This window comes from Elaeis guineensis, chromosome 5 (genome assembly GCF_000442705.2).
Source record: "Elaeis guineensis isolate ETL-2024a chromosome 5, EG11, whole genome shotgun sequence".
Taxonomy (NCBI): Eukaryota; Viridiplantae; Streptophyta; class Magnoliopsida; order Arecales; family Arecaceae; genus Elaeis; species Elaeis guineensis.
In genome coordinates, this window is record NC_025997.2 from 107,692,850 (window position 1) to 107,715,108 (window position 22,259).

General features: G+C 40.4%; 1 protein-coding gene across 2 annotated transcripts in view; it reads left to right on the forward strand.

Moving 5' to 3' along the window:
* Positions 1–164: 164 nt before the first annotated feature.
* The window catches only part of LOC105045409 (polyubiquitin), a 28,210-nt gene continuing 6,115 nt past the window's right edge, over positions 165–22,259 (forward strand). The window contains exon 1 of one of the 2 annotated variants that reach the window (XM_010923679.4): positions 165–280. In XM_010923679.4, the coding sequence (XP_010921981.1) occupies positions 254–280 (27 nt within the window). In that variant the 5' untranslated portion in view covers positions 165–253. Of the gene's footprint in view, positions 347–22,259 lie in introns of both variants that reach the window. The other variant, XM_073258052.1, reaches the window with a different exon arrangement.

Sequence of the window (22,259 nt, forward strand, 5' to 3'; positions counted from 1 at the left end):
AAGGCAATTCGGATAAATTTTACCAGGCTAGGTTTCGAGTCTTTCGACACGGCCCGGTCTTAATTAAAACATAAAGAATTGTGTTAAAGACCCAGAACGGATCCCATTTTCGCAAACGGATCGTATTTGTAGACCCGTTTGCAGCGGATGCTTGGTGGTTAAGGCTTCAAGAAAGGTTCGCTAGATGGGCGGAAGTGGAAGGGTCGAAGCTTGGGCGGGGAGCTAAAAGGTCAGAGGTGTCAAGTGAGCAATCATGGTGGACTCGGACCAGCCATCCAAGGTCAGTTTCTTGAGCCTTCTGGCTGCACTGCTTCTTCTATCGTATTCCTCTCCATTTGTGAACAAGGTGCTGGTCGCCTTCGTTTGTCCCTCTTTACTTTTTTTTACATTAATCAATTGATGGTGGCAGGATTGTGTTGTCGGACCCCACCAGAATTGTTGTCTCATAGAATGTATATTTCATACTGAGATCTTGCATATCTTTCGGAGAATGTTTTGCTGATGCTATTCTTGTTCGATTGTGATGATGGATATGTCAATCTCTATTATTTCAAATTTTCCTTTTGTTGACCGTATCTAGCAGGTGAATTTGTACGTAATGGCATCTTATTTTGGCTGGATGTTCTTTTCCAGATGTTTGATGGGAGATCCTCTCGCTATGCCGACGCACAAATAACATTTTTAGATGATTTAGGTTGATATCAATTGCTCCCGAATTCTTTATTGTAGGTAATATTGATGTAAGAACTAATTAGGCACGGGGCATGACATTGGTAAGAATAAACATTTTATCTGAATAGAAGCTTATGCGGACGCTAACTGATATGCAAGTGCTCTACGGTCGCCTAGATGATTCGTGAACCTGTAGAATTGCACTAAATGCTGGGATCAGACTGTTATGTATGGTTTTAAGTTTCAGCTGAAACCAAATCTTGGGGTCAAACTTGTATGTGCAGATTGATATATTGCACTATACCGATATGTTGGTTAGTTTAATTTTATGTTTTCCTATTCATTTTATCTCCTTGAGTTTAAAGTAGAGGAACCTATAGCGCATCGGTTGTAAAGGAAGCCTTAAGGAAACATTTTTCTGGAGGGATGCCGCTTATAGAAATAATATTTTCTGGAAGCTCAGATACCCAGAACCTATAATTTTTCAGTTACTTTTTCTTTGTTTGGAAGCAAAAGCTATGATACTAGGGGTCAATGGGAACAATTCCAATCACCTGTTGCTATTAAAATATCAAGTATCTTTGCCTTTGTTGTGCAAGCTGGGTCACTACATGGTGGATGATTAGTCGGTTAGTATGAATCACTACAACCATTTGTCCAATGGAGAAGGCCGAAATGTTCTCGACTTATATAGGAAATAACTGGACAAAAGCAGCATCATATCTTATTAGGTAGTATTGAAACACTTAGAGCATCATTTTGCAAGAGGATGTGCAACCTGCATTCCATGAAAACATCTTGTGAGTTACATTACATGAAGATGGAATGGTATATCTCGAGTTTGTGGATGAACTTTTAATGTGGAAAACCTACAGGCTTTATGTGCAATGCAAAGTTCTTTAGACGAAGGCTAAGAAATAATAAAAAGTGCATAAGAGGAATATCTTAGATAGAATGAACTTTCAAAGATATGATATTGCTTATTTGATTCTTTGATTTCCAAAGGATCTCTTGCAAAGACTTCCTTATATTCATAGTATTTAAATGGAAATACTAGCATTTATGGGTTGAAATCAATCATAACCTTGAGCTTACATAAATTCCAACATATCAATCTAGAACTTCATCATGGCTGCATACATGCATGTAAGGGTAACTATTCGGAGTAAGAGGTGAGGACTCTTAGTCTCTTGTACATTGAGATGTTCAAGAATTTTCTTGTCCAATCATAATAGACACATGACCTGTCGATGCATTGTTGGTCAAAATCCATGAAAATGGTTTGACAAAACCTAAAATGTTTAGGTGTACTAGAATTATACCCGCACAATGCACATGGAAAGCATAGATAGTCATGATATATTGATCAAGTCAAGAGATAATTGCTCTTAATTATCCTTTCTATTCTTTTTATTATGTAAGAATTATTTTCAAGATAGCCATGATATTTCCTTTCTCATGTCATCCCTATCCATTTTAAGTCGAACTTCTATAAGAAGCTTGGGCTCCTTTTTCTTTTCCCTTGGAAATCTGCAATTGATTACATGGATTTTATTTTGGACTTTCTTGATCACCCCACAATTAACTATCCTTTCTAATGTGATATCAAGTGAGACCATTAAATGAACAACTGGTGGACAACATATGTTCAAGAGATCCCGTTATATATAGTTTATGAATATGAATATCAATATGGTGAACCAACAAATCTCATTCATGAATTAATAGCACAAGTAAATGCTTAGGAGACAAGTGAAGTATAGAAGTGCTGCTTATCATTGTCAATGAACCCTTAAAAGTTACTAACCCCCCAAAAAAAAAAGGAACCCTTAAAAGTTCAAGAACTCAGATTCAATTCTTTGTTTAGTTGAGAGTTTGCATTAATTTTTTGAAGAAAATTAATTTCTCTATATCCTCCTTTCCTATATTAGCTAGTAGTTAAAGATGAGAGACTTGTACTTGTTGTGCAGTTTCCTTCATAATTGATGAGGTATTTAAAAAAAATCATTGTGGCAAAACTTGTCAAGTATAAGTTGATGAAGTGATTCAAAATTTAGCACACAGGAGTAAGGTTCTCTATCTCGATATCAGACCTTGTAGGAGTACCACATCGGTATAGTTTTGGTACATCCGATGTAGGGGTTAGTTCAATGTGTCGATACTCCATACACCTCTGGTATGGAGTCTTGATTCAGTATTGGTACGATATGATATGCTTGGTATGGGATAGTATGCATTGGTACAACGAACTATAACAAAAGGTTTGATGGATGATCAATTGGATGGTTATGTTAATGACCCTTGGGATAGCATTGCCTGTTGGAGGAAGGACACATTTGGGCCTTTATACTTCCAAAAAGAAAGGGAAAAAAAATCTTTTAATATTTTTAGTGTCTTATTGTTAAAAAAATCTATCTGTGTTCAATTGTTACATGTAGGGGTATTATCACTCATAGTTAAATAACACTTGCATTTTTGTTAAAGTTAAGAAACACATAAAATTAAATACCATGAAAAAATGAAAAATATTTATATGTTGGATTTCTCGCTCTTTCATGAATTTGTAGTTTGGAGCTATAACTTTCTGAAAGGATGTAGGCAAGTGTTGGGACAATTTGAAAAGAGGTGGTGACTTGCCATTTTTTGGGTGAGTGAACATTAAGATGATGTGTTTATTAACCAATTGGTGAGGGATGGACTCATTGAAAAGGGGAACTACTAAATTGAGTAGACATTGACATGTGGAGAGTTTCCTCCATTAAAAGAAGCATCCAATGAAGAGGGCAATGATTTTGTCAAGAAGTACTCACTCTCATCCATGAAACCACAACTTTTGACTATGATCATAGAGGGGAACTGGGGAAGTCTATCTCTTTCGAGTAGTATTTCAATTTCTTTATGATATAGCTTGCCTTTTTTATTATTGTTCTATTTTCTTCATTAAATTCTCCAATTTTGACTAAAGAATTTTGCCTCAAGCAATCTTATATATAGAGATGATGAAGTGACTAAGCATCTCAATGTGTGCCGGAAGTAATATGGTCTTATTTGATTAACTTCCTTTACTAGATGGGCTATGCCCAAAAACATTTTTGGTTGCCATATTATATTTTCAAGCTATAAATTTTGATAATAACTCAACAAACAATTTCTTTTGGGATATTGAGTGGAGTCAATGTTTTTCTGAATATCTAGAAACAAATGCAAATGGTTGACGTCATTGAGAACCCTTATCACTTGCTCACCCCCCTTTTCCCAACAGAAGAAATGACAATGAATTAGAAAAGCCCACCAACCCACTCATGCTCGAAGTCAAGAAGGTTAGTAGTATTTATAAAACAAATTTGGAAGTTTATGATCAATCTCTCTTTAAGGTTTTTTCTTGAAATATGATCAATACCAAAGTAAGCAGAACCGGTATTGACAGGTGTGCTACTTGGTGACTAGTATGGTATTGTACCGGTCCATATCATGCCAATCCGTAGCATACTGGAACCATGGGGAGGGAGAGGGAGAGAGCTGGAGAGGAAGGAGCGGAATGGAAAGGAAAAAGGGGGAGAGGAAGGAGAGGGAGGGAGAGAGATGACTCACCTAGGCTAGAGATAGGCTAGACCTACAGGAGGAGGTCTTCGATGACTTCGAGGGCTTCGCAGACTTTGACAGTGAGGGAGAGAGGCTAGATCCAAAGGAGGCCTTCAACGGCTTGAGGGCTTCACAATGAGGGAGAGATGCCGGATCTGAAAATAAAGACTTCAAAGAATCCAAAGAGAGAGAGAGAGAGCCGCTATGGAGCTGTGGAGGTAGGCTAAAGCGAGCAGGACATGGCGGAGGAGGGATTGCAAGGCGGAGACTGCGGAGAGAGCTAGGGAGCCCTCGAAGGCAATCGAATAGGCAACGTATTGGTTTATGAGCTGAACTGGCCCGCACGGCCAAACCATCATGGGTGGGCATCAATTCGGTTCGGTATAGGTCGAACCATTTAGTTTGGGTTTGTTCAGCCTTCCTTGATTGATACATAGCATCTTTAGTTGGCAAGTTTTCTATTCATGGGGTCTTGCTTGGATATTTAGCCATTTTAGAGCTTGGTTGGATGAACAAATATTGCTATTCTAGGATAAAGAATGAATGAGAAAGAAGTAGCAATGGAGAAATTATAGTTATCCAGGGCATCCAGGGAATCCTTCTTAGAAAATCGGATTTCTTAAATTACCTTTCAAATGGAATGTACACCATCAACCTTTTATGTGATTATGGGTTCTGAAAGGACAATCACATCAACTCTTTCTTGTTTCATGTTTATCCCTTTCCTATTTAAAATTTGATGGTGACCTTATCCAACTGATAGTGTACCCAACCATGTAAACAAACACATAGTATTGGGGTTGTGTTGGAGATGCTAATCAAGCACTGGTTTGGCAATGCATATTGCAAGTGAAATTTAAATGCGATTGATGTCAATGGGATTCCTTTGGCAATAAGCTGTTTAACAATTGTTAAACATGATTTCAAGAAACATTTTTCCATCAAAGAGTCAGGATGGTCCTAACATACTTTAATTAAGAAAATGAAAGGTACACTAGGTCACAAGCACATAAGAACCATGATATAGGAAGCAAAGTACACTAGTCAAGTACAGAGTTTTAATAACAGCGGAGCATGCTTGATAGTCAAGAGCTCCTTCTTTGGAACCACTCTAGTCTAGTCATAACTAAAAAATTTGACACTATCTAGAACTTGGGTTTCAAATTGTTGTTCACTTAAGAAACTACTAGTATTTGTCTTTATGCATAAGCTCCAACAAGTAACTGCATCCTCAATAAGGAATTTCATATCGGCCCAAATCAACTGGTACATCCTATATCAAGCCGGATCGGTGGGGAACCGGGTTGGTTTGGTCAGTGAAAGCGGTATACTGAAGGAAGGAGAGGGAAAGAGAGGAAGAGAGAGGAAGAGAGGGAGATGTTAGGGTAGATCCCTTAATTGCAGAACACGTATCACCCATCCAAGATCACAATAACGTCCGGAAAGTAGATGTTGATACCACATGAAAAAAAGAAGAAGAAAGAACAACAAACAAACACAATAAAAATACGTGGATTGGCCTCAAGCCTACTTCTATGGGGCGTGCAAGCTTCACTATGAAAAAAGCCAAATCAAAGAATACAAAAGGAATTCACCCCTCAATGTTTGTATAAGTCTCTCAACAAGAAGCCCTAAAATTCTCATAAAAGCTTTCTAAAGCCTCTTAAGAAGTTTTTCTGCATGATCAGGACGTCACCAGCTATCCAATGCAACAAACAAATCGTCAATCGAAGTATATAGGTTCTAGAATCACAAAAATAGTGTTTTACTAGAAAATCAAATCCAAATCAAACCCTAGATCAATTCTAGCCGTCTGATCGTGATCGACTCAAATCGTGGCCGTCCGATCGTGCAAACTGTCTAGATCATGTCTGAATTCAATCTGAGCCATCAAATCTCAATCGGCTATGACATTAGCCATTGGATCGCATCCCTCGGTCCACGTGCGGCCCTGTGAGTCGCAACAGAGCGTGCGATCCACGGTGGACAGCAATACCCAAGCGAGCCTAGGTGCCCGCACGCATGCCTGGACCGGCCCAGCATGTTGCTGGCCCAGTGACAACGTGCTGTCGGGCTTGGCCTGTGCCACCTCGTGGGTCCCTCCGACGGTCCGTGGGTCATACCAGCTGCTCCTGGCCTTCTCTCATGCGTATCTTCATTCGGACTCCATTTGGACTGATCTTGTTGGATTTCGTTCGTCATCTTGGATCTCGTTCTAAGTTTATTGTGGATCGAATCTCAAAGTATTTTTTTCAACAATCTCCACCTCAATTTGATGTTCGATCTCCACCTATCTTTGAGAGCCTGTGATCCGTCTCGCCCCCATGTCTTAGGGCATATCTGCTGTCTTATGGATGGGCAAACATGGGAGTCGAGTCAGGTCGTTCGATCCCACCTCCATCATGGGCTGTGTCCACTCTGACCAAAAATCTGCTCGGAGAAGTCACGGTAATAGAAACTTTACTCTACAATGTTGCCTCTTGTCCTCTCGAGTCTTTCGTCTCGTGCTTGATTCAACTTCACTTGGAGCTCCACCTCGCACTGAGCTCCCCCTGGCTTCTGAAGCTCCACCTCGCACTGGGCTTCCTGCTAAGTAATAATATCCTCCTTTGATTTTTTTCTCTAATATCATCCTATCGCTGTGTATGACCTTCAGGATTCCATCATCAGCTACCCATCTGTAGCCGTTTGAATCCAGTCTGCTCAGTGAGATAAGATTCCGTCTAAAATTGTATATATATCGGATCTCTTCTAATCTCCTCACTGATGTGTCCTTCAGTTGACCGTCCCGGTGCCTCTGATCACACAGCTCGATCCATTCGATAGATGAACAGTGCCTTCACTGCTTTTCAGGAGTCAAACAGCTTTTCTCTATAATATATATGATAGGTGCATACAGAATTTAATATCCACTGTTGGAAAGAGGTAGATACTTCGTCAGATATCAATAGGACATCATCTTTTGACTCGCTACTGACCATCGCTGTAGTAGTCCTCGTCTGATCTCTGAGTTGAGGACAATCTTTGACACGATGCCCCAACTCATCACACTGGTAACATCTGATCTTGCTGGAGCCCCTCATCTTGGACCTGGATCGTCCTTCTCGCGATCTTCTGTCGTTCTGTCTGCTGCCATTTGCTTCAAAAATCATCAAAACTGAGCTACCACCGCAAGAGCTTGAAGCTAGGTTCTCTCTTGAGAATATCGTTTTGGAGAATCGTCATGATGATCTCGTCCATCTTGATGGTGCTCTTTTTCACTAAAAAAGCAGTCATTAAAGACTCATACGAAGGAAAACGATGCTAGTAAGATCAATATCCTGGTCTTCTCCTCAACCTTCTCACCTACACTAAGAAGATCGATGAGAATCTTTTGGAAGTGGCTGAGATGCTCCTGCATGCTTTGTTCCTCGTTCATCCATAGTTGGTAGAACTATCTCCAGAGAAAGAGAGTTGGTGAGAAACTTCATCATGTACAACTCCTCGAGCTTCGATCATAGCACCGTCAGAAAAGTCTCGTTAAGTACATAAATCATCATCTCATCCGTCAGGTATATACGGATGATACTTTCCATCTGCATCTGTAGTCGCTCCCAGATCGTCTCCTCTGTGGTGGCCGGCTTCTTCTCATTTAAGAGAGCGTCGATCAATTCATATTGAATGAGTATGTCATTCACCCTCGCTTGCCATAAGAAGAAATTGCTCTTTTCGTCGAACTGATTGATCCCCATCTTGATTGTGCTTGTGTTCTCCATCTTTTATCTCGATCAACATCACCTCTATCTGGACCACCTGATACCACTTGTCCACGGTAATCAGGCTTTGATACCACTTGTTGGGGTAGATCCCTCAATTGTAGAATATGTATCATCCGTCCAAGATCACAACAATGTTCGGAAAGCGGATGTTGATACCACACGAGAAAAAAAAAGAACAACAAACAAATACAATAAAAAGATGTGGATCGATCTCAAGCCTATCTTTATGGGACGTGCAAGCTTCACTATGAAAGAAATCAAATCAAAGAATACAAGGTGAACTCATCACTCAACCTTTGTACAAGAATCTCTCAACAAGAAGCTTCAAAACTCTCACAAAAGCTCTCTGAAACCTCTCAAGAAGTCTCTCTGTATGATCAGAATATCACCAGCTATCCAATGCAACCAACGGATTGTCAATCGGAGTTATATAGGCTTCAGAATCACAAAAACAGTGTTTCACTAGGAAATCGAGTCCAAATCAAATCCTAAATCAATTCTGGCCATTCGATTGTGATCGGCTCAAATCATGGTTGTCCGTTGGTGCAAACTGTGTCCAAATCACATCTAGATTTGATCTGGGCCATTAGATCCCGATCGACTATGACATCAGCCATCGGATCACGCCCCTCGGTCCACGCACGGTCTCGTGAGCCGCAATAAAGCGTGCGGTCCATGGTGGACTGCAATACCTTGGCGGGCCTGGGTGCTCGTGCGCATGTGCCTGTGTCGGCACCGCGCGCTGCTGGCCCAGTGTTAGCGCGCTGCTGGGCCTGGCTTGCACTGTTGTCAGCCTGTGCCGGCTTGTAGGCCACTCCGACGGCCTATGGGTTGTACCAGTTGCTCTCGATTTTTTTTCGTGCGTATCTTCTGCATTCGGACTTCGTTTAGATTGATCTTGGTCTCGTTGGATTTCATTCGTCGTTCTGGATCTCGTTCTAGGTTTATTGTGGATCGAATCTCGAGGTATTTTTCTCAATAGGAGAGAGAGCAGATGCTGTCAGAGATCGGCAGTGGCTCGCTGCGGCCGTCGAAGGGTTGCGGAAGCCTCTGCGGCTCGACTATCGTCCGATGGGACTTTTAAACGAGCAAGAAAGAGAGAGAGGAGTGACGTATTGGAGGGAGGCATAGTCGATGGAGGGGCCGCCAAAGTTTGCCTAGTGGCCATTGGGTGGGGGAAACCATGTGGATGGAGCCGTGGCCATGGAACAGGGATGATAGCCCCTATTTTTTCATCATGTTTTTTAAAAAACGACGATGAATAGTGAAGTCCGCAATCGGTTTACTAGCTTCACTTAAGTGATGCCAACAATTGGTTTGTTAATTGCCGGCTTTACGTTTTTTTGGATTTTTTAAAAAAATACCCATGAAATAGGGGCATCGCCCTTATTGCATGCCTGCGGTGCTGCATGCATGGAGTGCGTCGTCCGGCGGCCATAGTGGCCAGTGGGAGGCTATCCAACGGCCTCTCTGATGGCTATCCCTCCCTCCTTTTCTTTTTTTCCCTCTTCTCTCTATTTCTCTCTCTTTTTCTCTTTTTCTTCTCTCGCTTTGCTTTCTTTGCTTGTGTCGGTTTGTGCCGATCCAATCCAATATGGATCCGTATCGTCGATCGGTTGGCACGAGTTTCAATATTAAATCCACGAACCTTGATCCTCAATGTTGTGTACCTTTCTAAGTTTATCATCAATCAGCATTCTCCAGAAGTTCCAGGGTTCAAAAAGAGTAGGGAGCAATTCTCAAAGTCTTGGGAACAAAATTACCAAATCAACCTTGAGGAGCGAGAGAGCATACGATGATTTGTAGTTCCCATACACCTAGTGCATTCTAATTTCTCTTAATTAGATTATTTACTTTTAGAACTTTATCGTGAATGGCCAGCCAACAAAAGGTTTTTATCTTTATTTGGGATAAGGCACTTCTAAATTTGGTTAGCAAAAGATTGATTAGCGCACCATGTCTTAAAATTATAGCAAGTTTTCATTAGCGGCACGCCACATATGTTCCATCTCCAACTTGGGTGGTCATCTTCTTGCATTAGTTGTATATCTAAATGATAATGGTCATTTTGATGATACCAAATTGTAAATTTTCAATGATAAAATTATAGAAGGTAATATCTTTATTGAGGATAATTTCTGATTCTTACATTTCATTGTTCTCCAATAGGAGTATATATAGATTACAAGATCTAGCTATTGTAGCAATTACAAGAAGAAGGAATATCTCGATTACATACTAAGTAAAGAGAAACCAAATGTAGAATAGCTAAACAAGGAGAAAGACCAAATAGGAGTGCCAGCCAAATATGAATATGTTTTGACTTGCTAAACATAGAAAAGAGCCAAATAAGAGTGCAAGCCAAAAATAGAATGTTGGGTTGGAATGAGTGTGTGCTGATACACCCCCTCAAGATGAAGAATCGGGAGCACGAATCTTCAGCTTGTCCCTTAGGAACCTAAAACGGGAGGTACCCAAGGGCTTGGTGAGAATATCGGCAAGCTGATCTTAGGTGGAGATGAACTGAACAGATAGTTGATGTCTTGCAACACGTTCACGAACGAAATGAAAATCAATTTCGACATGCTTCGTGCGAGCATGGAAAACAGGATTGGCCGACAAATAGGTGGCCCCAATATTGTCACACCATAGAATCGGGGGACCATATAAGGGATGACCAAGTTCCTGAAACAATGACTCAAGCCAGATAAGTTCAGCTGATGCATCTGCTAAGGCTTTATATTCAGACTCTGTTGACGAGCGGGCAACTGTTTTCTGTTTATGAGATGCCCAAGAAATGAGGTCGGGGCCGAGAAAGATTGCATAGCCCCTAGTGGAACGCCTATCAGTCCCACTATCCGCCCAATCTGCATCCGAGAAAGCTTGGAGAGAGCGAGAGGTGGATCGGCGAATGTGTAACCCATGATCAGCTGTAGCTTGAAGGTACTGTAAGATGCGTTTGACCATAATCCAGTGATCAGTATTAGGAGATTGCATAAACTGACATACTTTATTCACTGCAAAGGAAATATCCGAACGTGTCAATGTAACATACTAAAGAGCCCCAATAATGGAGCGATACTGTGTGGGGTCCGGATGGGGAGCACCCCCTGAATTAGAATCTTTGTCATGGCCATTGGGGTCTGAACAGGTTTACAATCAATCATGCCTGCCTTTAAAAGAAGATCTTTAATGTAGCGGTTTTGAGATAATAATAATCCAGTAGAGTTCCGAACAACCTCAATTCCTAAGAAAAAATGGAGATCACCAAGATCCTTAATAGAAAATTCCTTAGCAAGCTGTTGAAGGAGAAGAGAGATCTGACTGGAGTCATTGCTGGTTACCAAAATATCATCAACATAGATGAGCACATAGAGGACATGAGACCTCATCCTTAAAATAAATAATGAAGGATCAGTTTTGCTGGCAACAAACCCTAGTCGGAGAAGAAACTGGGAGAGACGGTGAAACCAGGCACGGGGTGCTTATTTTAACCCATATAAAGATTTATGGAGATGACAGACATAATCTGGATGGTCGCGGTCCTCAAATCCTGACGGTTGGGACATGTAGACTTCTTCTATTAGGTTGCCATGTAAAAAGGCATTATGAACATCTAATTGCCGGATGGACCAACCTTGAGAGATTGCAATACTTAGAATAGACCGAATGGTGGTAGGTTTGATAACCGGACTGAATGTCTCGTTGTAGTCGAGGCCAAGTTGCTGATGGAACCCTTTAGCAACTAGACGCGCTTTGTAACGCTCGAGAGACCCATCAGCTTTTCTCTTGATCCTGTACACCCATTTACATCCGACCAAATTTTTTTGATGAGATGAACGTGGAACAAGAGACCACGTACCATTGCGAATTAAGGCATTAAATTCTTCAGTCATTGCAGCACGCCACTCAGAGTGTTTAGAGGCTTGAGTAAAGTAAGTAGGTTCTATGGTGAGGATAGTGGTGGTGAGGGCGGATGGCTGGTTGGAACGAGGTCGAAGTACCATGGAATGTGTATGGATGGGTTGGGCAGGTGGGTTAGGGGAGATTTTGTCTTGCTGGGAGCTAGTTGTAGGAGAAGTTGTTGAGGCAGACCGAGAAAAGGAGGATGCAGCCGATGATGAGTTGGACAGATGATGCAAAGGAGAATGTGGAATCGGTGGAGGAACAGATGGTAGTGGGGTGGCCTCTTGTAGAGGTTGAAGTAATGTAACGCCCCAAGGTGGGGAAGAGGGAGATGATGGTGGTGGACAAGTTAATGAAGACTGAGATTGAAAAGGAAAGGTAGATTCATCGAAGCGAACGTGCCTAGCGATATATGTACGATTTGTTTTTAAATCGAGACATCGATAGGCACTATGAGAGGGACTATAGTCGAGAAACACACACGGTTGAGACCGATACTCCATTTTATGCCGAGTGTAAGGACGAAGAAGAGGATAGCAAAGACACCCAAAAATTTGTAGGAAGGCATAGGATGGTGGTTTGTTGTGAATGAGTTCGAAGGGGGATACATCACTAGAGACTTTAGATGGCATCTTATTAATGAGAAAAACAGCCGTTTCAAAGGCATAGTGCCAGTGTGACATGGGCACGGATCTATGAGCAAGAAGGGATAGGCCGGTTTCCGTAATATGACGGTGACGACGTTCGACAGCCCCTTGTTGCTCGTGGGTGTGAGGAGCAGCAACACGATGGGTAATGTCAATTTTATGAAAAAATTGAGGAAGAGCGAAATTCTCCTCTCCAGTCAGTTTGGATTGATTTAATAGTACGAGAGAAATGTCGTTCAACCAAGGCTTGAAATTGTAAGAAAATAGAGAATACATCAGATTTGCGCATTAATGGATAAAACCAAATATATTTACTTTGATCATCAACAAAAATTATGTAGTAGCGGTGTCCTAACAAAGATGGAGTAGGGGAAGGACCCCAAACATCACTATAAATAAGATCTAATGGAAACTGACTGCGACGATGGGACGGAGGTAAATGTAACTTACTAGACTTGCCTAATTGATATGAGGGACAAAGGGGATGAAGATGTGCAGACTTGCAGGGTAGATTATTGGTCTTCACCATGGAGCGAAGCAAGCGATAATGGGGATGGCCCAAACGGTTGTGCCAGCCATCAAGAGTGGTGCTCTCGGCTACGTGAACAGATGCAGACAATGGAGAAGGACTGGAATGGAGAGTGTATAATCCTCCTTTACTCGGACCGGATAACACTATGGTCTTGGTAGTTCGATCCTTCACAAGAAAATGAGAGGGGTAAAATTCAAAAAAGACATTGTTGTCTTTTGCAAACTGTTGTACGGAAAGTAAATTTTTAGAAATAGAAGGAACGTGTAAGATGTTAGATAACTAAAAAGAAAGAGAAGAGTAGGGAGAGAAAAAAGAACCATGACCAATATGTGATATATGTAATCCCTTACCATTGCCTACATGCACCTGATCAGGACCAGTGTACTCATCATAGGAGGACATAGAATGAATGTCAGGAGTGATATGGTGAGATGCTCCTGTATCTGGGTACCAAGTGAGGGCAGTGGAGGGGTGAGGGGTAGGGAGAAGTGGTGGATTAGGGTGACGTTGAGATGGATTTGGATTTGGATATGGTGAATATGAGAAATTGGCATTGGATTGTGGAGAGGAAAAGTATGGATATGGTTGCTGAGGGCGATAGAAGCAGGTGGCATTAGAGTGGTTATTACGATTGCAAAACGAACACCATTGAGAACCACGGCCACCAGGTGGACCAAAACGACCACGACCTCGACCAAACTTGCCACGTCCTCCACGACCTCGAGTAAAGCCACGGCCAATAGAGGGCCTAGGGTCATTAGAAGAATGGACGAACCGTTGAGCAGTATTGACGGTAGGATTGGTAGGAGTGGCATCAGCAACAGTTAGTTTTCTAAATGCCCGCATGCTTTCATGACTAAGTAACAGCCCATGAAGTTCAGTGTATGTCGGAGGGGTGTGTCGGTTGAGAATGCCAGGAACCGCATCTTGTAGATCATCACATAGAGCACGCAATACATGAAGATTAAATTCGGTTGGCTTGAGGGCATTACCAGAGGCAGCAAGTTCATCAGCAACAGTTTTGGCACGTCGGAGCAGAGAGGTGACGGTCTCATCTGGTTTTTGATGTTGATTCTGCAACTCTAGATGCAGAGACATGAACCTGGTAGGAGATGCTGAACCAAAGGCTTCATGAAGAGTGGTCCAGCACTCAAAACTAGTCTCTTTGTCAAGAAGAAGAGGAACCAAATCTTCAGATAATGAAGCAACAAGAAGGCTTACGAGTTGGGCATCTTGTTGTTGCCAAGCAGTAGCGGCAATCGGATCGGTGGGCTGTGGGTGAGAGCCATCAAGGAACCCAAACAGGCCTTGACCCTTTAAGAAGGGAGTAATTTGCTTTCTCCAGATCAAAAAATTAGATGCATTTAATTTGATAGATAGAAAATGCTGTGCCGATCGAAAGGTGAGAGGGGTCGTTGTGTTGGGTGGAGGAGAAGAGGGATTGGAGGAGGTGGAGATAGATGAACTGGTGGCCATGAGAGAGCACAGAAGGAGGAAGAAGAAGAGATGCTCGTTGGAGCTTCAATGCTCTGATACCATATAGAAGGTAATATCTTTATTGAGGATAATTTCTGATTCTTACATTTTATTATTCTCCAATAGGAGTATATATAGATTACAAGGTCTAGCTATTGTAGCAATTACAAGAAGAAGGAATATCTCGATTACATACTAAGTAAAGAGAAACCAAATGTAGAATAGCTAAACAAGGAGAAAGATCAAATAGGAGTGCCAGCTAAATATGAATATGTGTTGACTTGCTAAACATAGAAAAGAGCCAAATAAGAGTGCAAGCCAAAAATAGAATGTTGGGTTGGAATGAGTGTGTGCTGATAAAAACAAGAAACTAAGCTTCAATGGTGAGGGTTTCAAGTTTGGTTGTTCAACACCAAGAAGACCAAACATATAAATGAAGGGAAGCAAAAATACCAGGAAATAGTTGAAAGAGAGGCCCCTTGTCAAGCTAGTAGTCTTTCTAGAATTCCACCAAGATTCCATTGCCAACTCTAAATCCGAGTCTTAGCAAAAAGAACTTCTCATTCTAACCACCCTCTCTAAAACTGGGAAGCCTTACTATGCACCCAGGAGACACTATTTCTAGTATGTCTCCTAATATAGTAAACTAGAAATACAAATCATATCCATTAATAAGATGGTAAGGTATCTCCACCACCAGTTGCTTAACAAAGTAACATCAAATATTCTCAAGCCTCCATTATCAAGTCTCCTACCTTCTTAATTATTTCACAAAACATACTCCATTTGACTAGACAAAAACCTTGTCAAACCCCTTGAAATGAACTCCTTTTTTCCTTATCCAGCCAATTGATCACCTATAGAGAAAGTTGGAAAGCAAACATCCAGTAAGGTGGCAAGGTTGTGAGAATGAAGTGACCAAAGTAGGTCTACAGCCAGCATAAGGAAAATTTCTTTTCAGTCTAGGCAATCTCTTCTCAAACTTTTCAAGTAGAGGTACCCAATCTATTCTAAGGTGGTGTAGAGGAACACTTAGATGATTGGCATCTTTTGTTGCTTGCAATTGAGCATCCCGGAAGACGATTTCAAGAAACCAGGGAACTTTGCGAAAGTCATTTTTAAGTTCAGACATAAACAATTCTCATCTATATAGAACGGATTTGAGGCAAATGACTTGATCACCCTTAGCTTCACTATAAGAAAGTATTGTTGGTTTTCTGTAAGTTGATAGTAACTCCATTAACTTGAGGTTCCCAAATATGAGATTTGCTTGCCTTCAGCTTCCCAATTGATTTATTTAGAATGTGAATGAGAAGAACGAACAAATATGTTAAGAGGGGATCTCCTTGCCTAAGTCCCTTCTACAAAAAAGTTTTCTTACGTTGTAAACCGTTAAGCAGTATAAAATTTTTACTTGAGATTTAAGAAAAGGCATAGCGCCACCTATCTTCTCCACATCGCATTGAAACTTTTAGCTTTCAATCAAGGTTTGCCATTTTGACATTGGATCCCATACCGGTATCACATTGGTATAGTCTCTGTATGCCTAGTATGGGGTTGGTCACTAAGCCAAGACTTGGTATGCTCCGCATACTGAATCTTAGTTCGATACCAAAATGATATGATATGCTTGGTCCAGGGCTGTATGCATTAGTACTACTATAAATCATTCTTCCAACCATTCAATAAGAAATGATCAATCCACATTGTCACAAGCTTTCTTAAAATCCAATTTGAGAAGAATGCCCTTTTTTGATATCTTTTGTGGTGGAAAATAATTTCATTTGTACCACAAATCTCTTAATGGAAAATCTACCTTCAATGAAGGTGAATTGAAATCTTCAACTAGCCCAAGGGCTTCAGCAAGTTTGTCATGACTTTAGTAATAATTTTGACAACTCCATTAAGTGGAGAGAAAGGCCTATAATCCTTAATGGGAGAACAGGGTGTCTTCTTGGATTAATGAAATAAAGACATGGTTAAGTCTATAAAAATACACATTGCCTCTATTAGGATCACTATAGAACCCCATTGGGTCAAGCACCTTTGATGGAAGAAGTTAGGAAAATCATCAGGGCTTGATGTCTTATTAGGTGGAAGAATAAAGTTCATTGCTCGTACTTCATCTTTAAAGAAAAGGCACTCCAGGCTATTAAGATCAACTGAAGGAAGTAGATAGAGAGATGGCCAATCAACAAGATTGCCTCCTCAGGTCGTCCAAACTAGGGCAAGTAGTGGGAAAAGAAAACATCATCCACCTTTTTATTATAAGAGTATAAAACTGCCTCATTTTCCACCATGTAAATAGTTTTGTTTTTTCACCATTAGGGTAGTTATGAAAGAAAATACTGCTGTCCCAATTCAATAGGTAAGTTCTAGAACTTTGTCTTTAAAGACTTTTTCTTTTAAGCTTGCTATATTCTAACGTAACTTTAAGTTAACATTGGTCTTGTCTTTGAATATTCAGAATCGTTCAATTCTTCTTGCAAGCCTGACTATTATATTCTTTGGAGTATTACTAGTGCAGAACTAAGACAGAAGAAAAGGAAGAAGATAGGTGGCAGAGCAAAGATAAGAGAAAAAATTTAGGAGCACTCAGAGATGATAGACAGAAACTCTTGCAAATTACTTTAATGCTTATTCATTTATAACATGTTGGTGATGTTTTACAAGTCCGTATTTATAGGCTTACAATCCCACAATTGAAAGCAGCAAATTAAGCAACTCATCTTAACAGAATAAGAAAATACATATAGAATCTTATAAATAAGAAAAATTAAAGTAAATTAAATCAATAACTTGAGGAAATCCTAATCAAATCAGGATTTCAAATCAAATCACTAATATATAAAAATCTTAATCAAATTTGGATTTCAAATCAAATCGCCAATATGAGAAAATTCTAATCAATTCTGGATTTGCGCCCACATCTAGTATAAATGCGTAAGGGCGGCGATCTCCATTTTTCTTCGATTGAAGAGAATTCGACTCCAGTGATTTATGATGCTGGTATGACTCCAAAAGATTAGGATCGCTACGACGAAACTTCTCTTCAGTAATCCGAGTAGCATCAGAGATAGGACGTCCCTTCAAGTGGATCAAATAGCATTCAAATCCACCATATGTCGAATTCACAATCTCATCCTCAATGGCACCCTCAATCTGCTCTTGGACTGATTGATAAAGTGGCGGAAACTTAGGGATAGGCACAGAAAAAGTCCGACCTCCATCTATAGGAATATCTGCAGACACTTTGGGAGGCTCGAAAGTACCTCAATAAGAAAACAAATCCTTCATGTTGAAAACAGGATTAATAGTCATATTAGAAGGTAAATCAAGCAAATAAGTATTAGATCTCAGTTTACTAATGATACGAAAAAGTCCAGAAGCTCTAGCATGTAATTTCTTAAAAGAATGTTTAGGATAACGCTCAGGATGCACATGCACCATTACATAATTATTCTCATTAAAATCCTGATTTTTGTGGTCAACATCAACAGCAAATTTATAAGTTTCATTACTCATTGCAATTTTATGTCTGATTTCAGCATGAAGGTCTCGAATATGGTGAGTAAAGGATTCTGCAGATTCAAAAGGTCGAAAATCATGGAGTAAGGGCACAAGGTCAATGGGCTGACGAGGGGCTAAATCATGGACAATCTGAAAAGGAGACATACCAGTGGTCCTATTAATAGAGTTGTTGTAGACAAGCTCAGCAGTAGATAACAACAAGTCACAGTTTCCTAATTTCTCTCACAAGGCATCTAAGCAAATCTCCTAGATTACGATTAACAACCTCAATTTGTCCATCAATTTGGGGATGGAAAGCAAATGAAAATTTTAAAGTTGTCTCAAATAACTTTCAAAATATTTTTCAAAAATAGCTTACAAACTTGACATCCCTATCAGATACTATGAAAGAAGGTAAGCCATGCAATTGAATAACCTCGCGGAAGAATAGCTTGGCCACATGTGAGACGTCAGTTGTCTTCGCACAAGGTATAAAATGGGATATCTTAGGAAATCTATTTACAACAATTAAGATGGAATCATGACCTCTAACAGTCTTAGGCAATTCGAGAATAAAGTTCATGCTAAGGTCTTGTCAAGGTGTGTGTGGAATAGGTAATGGTGTGTACAAATCAGTGTTTCTTTTTCTAGTCTTAGCTAATTGACAAGTGCGACACTGGGACACAATCCGAGCAATATTTTTCTTTGAAGAGGGCTAATAAAATCGATCCTCTAATATGGCTACAGTCTTATCACACCTAAAATGACTAGCGAGGCCATCAGCATGCAACTCCTAAACAATAAAATCTCTAAATGAAGTGCGAGGAATGTATAACCTAAGACCCCTAAACAAGTAACCATCTCGGATGAGAAAATCTACATAGTCATGACAATTACCATCCATGATCTCCTGATATATAAGTCCAAAATCAGGACAAGTGGTGACTTATCCTTCAATCTCTCAAACCCTACTGCTTGAGCATTTATAGTATGCAATAGATGTTCCATTCGACTAAGTGCATCAGATGGTTTGTTCTCAACTCCTGGATGATAGTTAAGAACAAATGTATACTCCTAGAGAAATTCTATCCATCGTGCTTGTCTGGCACTCAACTTTTTTTGTGAGTTTAAGTACTTGAGTGCATGATGGTCAGAGTACAACACAAATTCTTAGGATAACAAGTAATACCTTCAGTGCCTTAGGGACTTCAAGACAGCATAAAACTTCTTATCATAGGTGGAATACCTCTGCTTAACTTCATTGAGTTTTTCAATGAAATATGCGACTGGATGTCTCTCTTGACTCAGAACACCTCCAACATCTACTCTAGATGCATCACAAGCAACTTCAAAAAGTTTAGAAAAGTCAGGATATCTCAAAATGGGTGCCTCGGTCATCTTTTGCTTGATCATCCTAAAAGCTGTGTGCAGCGTCAGTCCATTTAAATTTTTCTTTCTTTATGCTATCAATGATGGGAGCTATAATGGTATTAAAATCTTTAACGAATCGCCTATAGAAAGTGACCAACCCATGAAAACTACGAACCTCAGAAAGTGTCTTTGGTTTGGGCCACTCTCTAATGGCTCTCACTTTCTCGAGATCAGCTGCAATACTTTGCATTGTGACAATGAATCCTAAAAAGGCAACCTGAGTCTGCATGAAAGAGCATTTTTTGAGATTGACATATAATTTTTTTGCTCTTAATGTCAAGAAAATCCGATGAATGTGACTTAAATGCTCTTGTTTGGTCTCACTATAGACAAGGATATTATCAAAATATACCATCAAGAATTTGCCTATGAATGGCTTTAAAATCTAAGTCATAACCCTCATGAAAGTACTAGGAGCATTAGATAATCCAAAGAGTATGATTAACCACTCATACAGTCCATCTTGAGTTTTGAAGGCAGTCTTCCATTCATCTCCGGGTCTAATCCGGATTTGGTGGTATCCCTGGCACAAATTAGTCTTGGTGAACCATTTAGCCTTGACTAAAAGGTCCAGCATATCCTCCAACCTAGATATGAAAAATCTATACTTGATGGTGATCTTATTGACGGCGGACTATAAACATACATTTGCCAAGAGCCATCCTGTTTAGGAGTCAATAGAGTAAGAACAGCACAGGGACTAAGGCTAGGCTGAACAAAATTTTTTTCCAAAAGTTTATCAACTTGCTGATTGATCTCTCCTCTTTCTTTGGGATTCATCGTATAATAAGGCAAATTGGGTAGTTGGGATCTTGGGACCAAATCAATGGCATGCTATAGGTCCCTCATAGGTGGTAATTCACTAGGAAGTTCCTCAGGTGTCACGTCTTCAAATTCATGCAATAACTGATTAACCCCTGAGGAAAGGTCAATTCATGATTGAGACGGTCCTTAAAATCTCTTTGGCTATCAAAGCTAAAATAATTCTTGATCTCTTGCCCTCTTTCTCAAATTTTCTATGAGTCAGAAGATGGAGGTGTTTCTTTCCAACCCACTGAGAAGAGGAAGGACTCAAATCATGTGCACTAGGAGAACTCAAAAAGCTACTAGGTATCTGAGTCCTACATGCCATCTTTTTATCTAGCTCAGAGGGTTTGGTGGGCTAAACACATATGGTTTTATCTTTAAACCTCCACACATAAGTGTTGTCTCACCCATAATGAGTAACATTTAGATCATATAGCCAAGGTCGACCTAACAAGGCATGGGCTACATTCATTGGAAGGACATCACATCAAATTTTATTCGGATAATCACCCATTTGTAAGGGAACTAAACATCGCTCAGTAGTTGGCAAGGAAGTCTTGTCAACCCATGCCATGTTAAAGGGTTGAGGGTGGGATTCAAGCTGCAATTTCAGCTTTTCAAGAGCTGACTTTGAAACTATTCATGCAACTCCATCAATGATGACTTTGCACATTACATCTCCACATTTCACATAAGTGTGAAAAATGCAAGTGCGCTTCCATTCATCAGTGCTTATTGTGGTAAACAAAATACATCTCACGATCTCACAAAATTTGTCATTATTTTCGTCATTATTTATTGTCATCTTCGTACTTGGATACATGCTCCTCAGCCTCAAAATCTTGATGTCATCCTTAGTTGGCATGTTTCCAGTATTATGATCTAAAGTCAGAGTACGATGAGGACATCGGATTGCGATATGACCTTTATCATGATAGTTATGGCACTCAATGTCCGAGATATTGTGGCGAGGGTTGGTAACACTGGCATCTCTATCTGGATATGTCGAGGTCCTCTGAGCAAGACTGTTATTTCTCTTAGAAGCAATGGGGCTAGAAAAAATACTAGTGACTCTAGACTGAGATGACTCCCAAGCTTGGGAAGTCGTGCGCCTTTGAATGGACATTCTATGGAACTTCTCAATCTCTAAGGTCTTATGATAGGCCTCCTCAAGAGAATCAGGTGAATAAAGACAAATCTCTCTTTTGATTTCTGGCCTTAGTCCAGTGATAAATTGAGTGACCAACACTCATGGTTGCTCATCAATATCACATCTGGTGAGCAGTTCCTCAAACTTGGATAACTATTCAGTCACACTGGAAGATAGTTTTCTAAGCGTGAGCATTTGTTCCATCAGTTGAGCCTTATAATATGTGGGAATGTATTTATCTCTCAATCTCTCTTTCATTTCAACCCATGAGTTTATAGGATCTCGTCCTCGATGTATTAGGTTCATCTGCTCTCCATGCCAATACCTCTTGGTAGAGTCAATGAGCTTCATTTTGGCAAAATGAGCTTGCTGACTATCGATCATATCATACCACTCAAAAAAATCTTCCATATCTGCTAACTAGTCTAAGAAGGTATTGGGATCTAGCTTGCCATCAAAATTAGGGGTCTCAACCTTTACCCTCTTAGTGATATCCCCTGAATTATCAGGATAATATCCCTGTTGGTTGTGGTAATGTCGAGTAGGGAAGTGTTTTTGCGGTCTCTCATGATTTCCATCATGGTGCCTAGCATGAAAATTTTGAGGCTTGGGGTGGGCTCCTAGGTCATTCTCTAGACAAGGTTCCTCTTTTATGTGTTCTAACTCAGGCGGGAGTCTCCTGTAATAAGCAACTTGAGGGGGATTTACAGTAAGGGCAAATCTCCTTTCAATGTGTGGTGTTCTACCTCCCCAATAATAGGAGTCCTAACGTGGTGCAATAGAGGAAT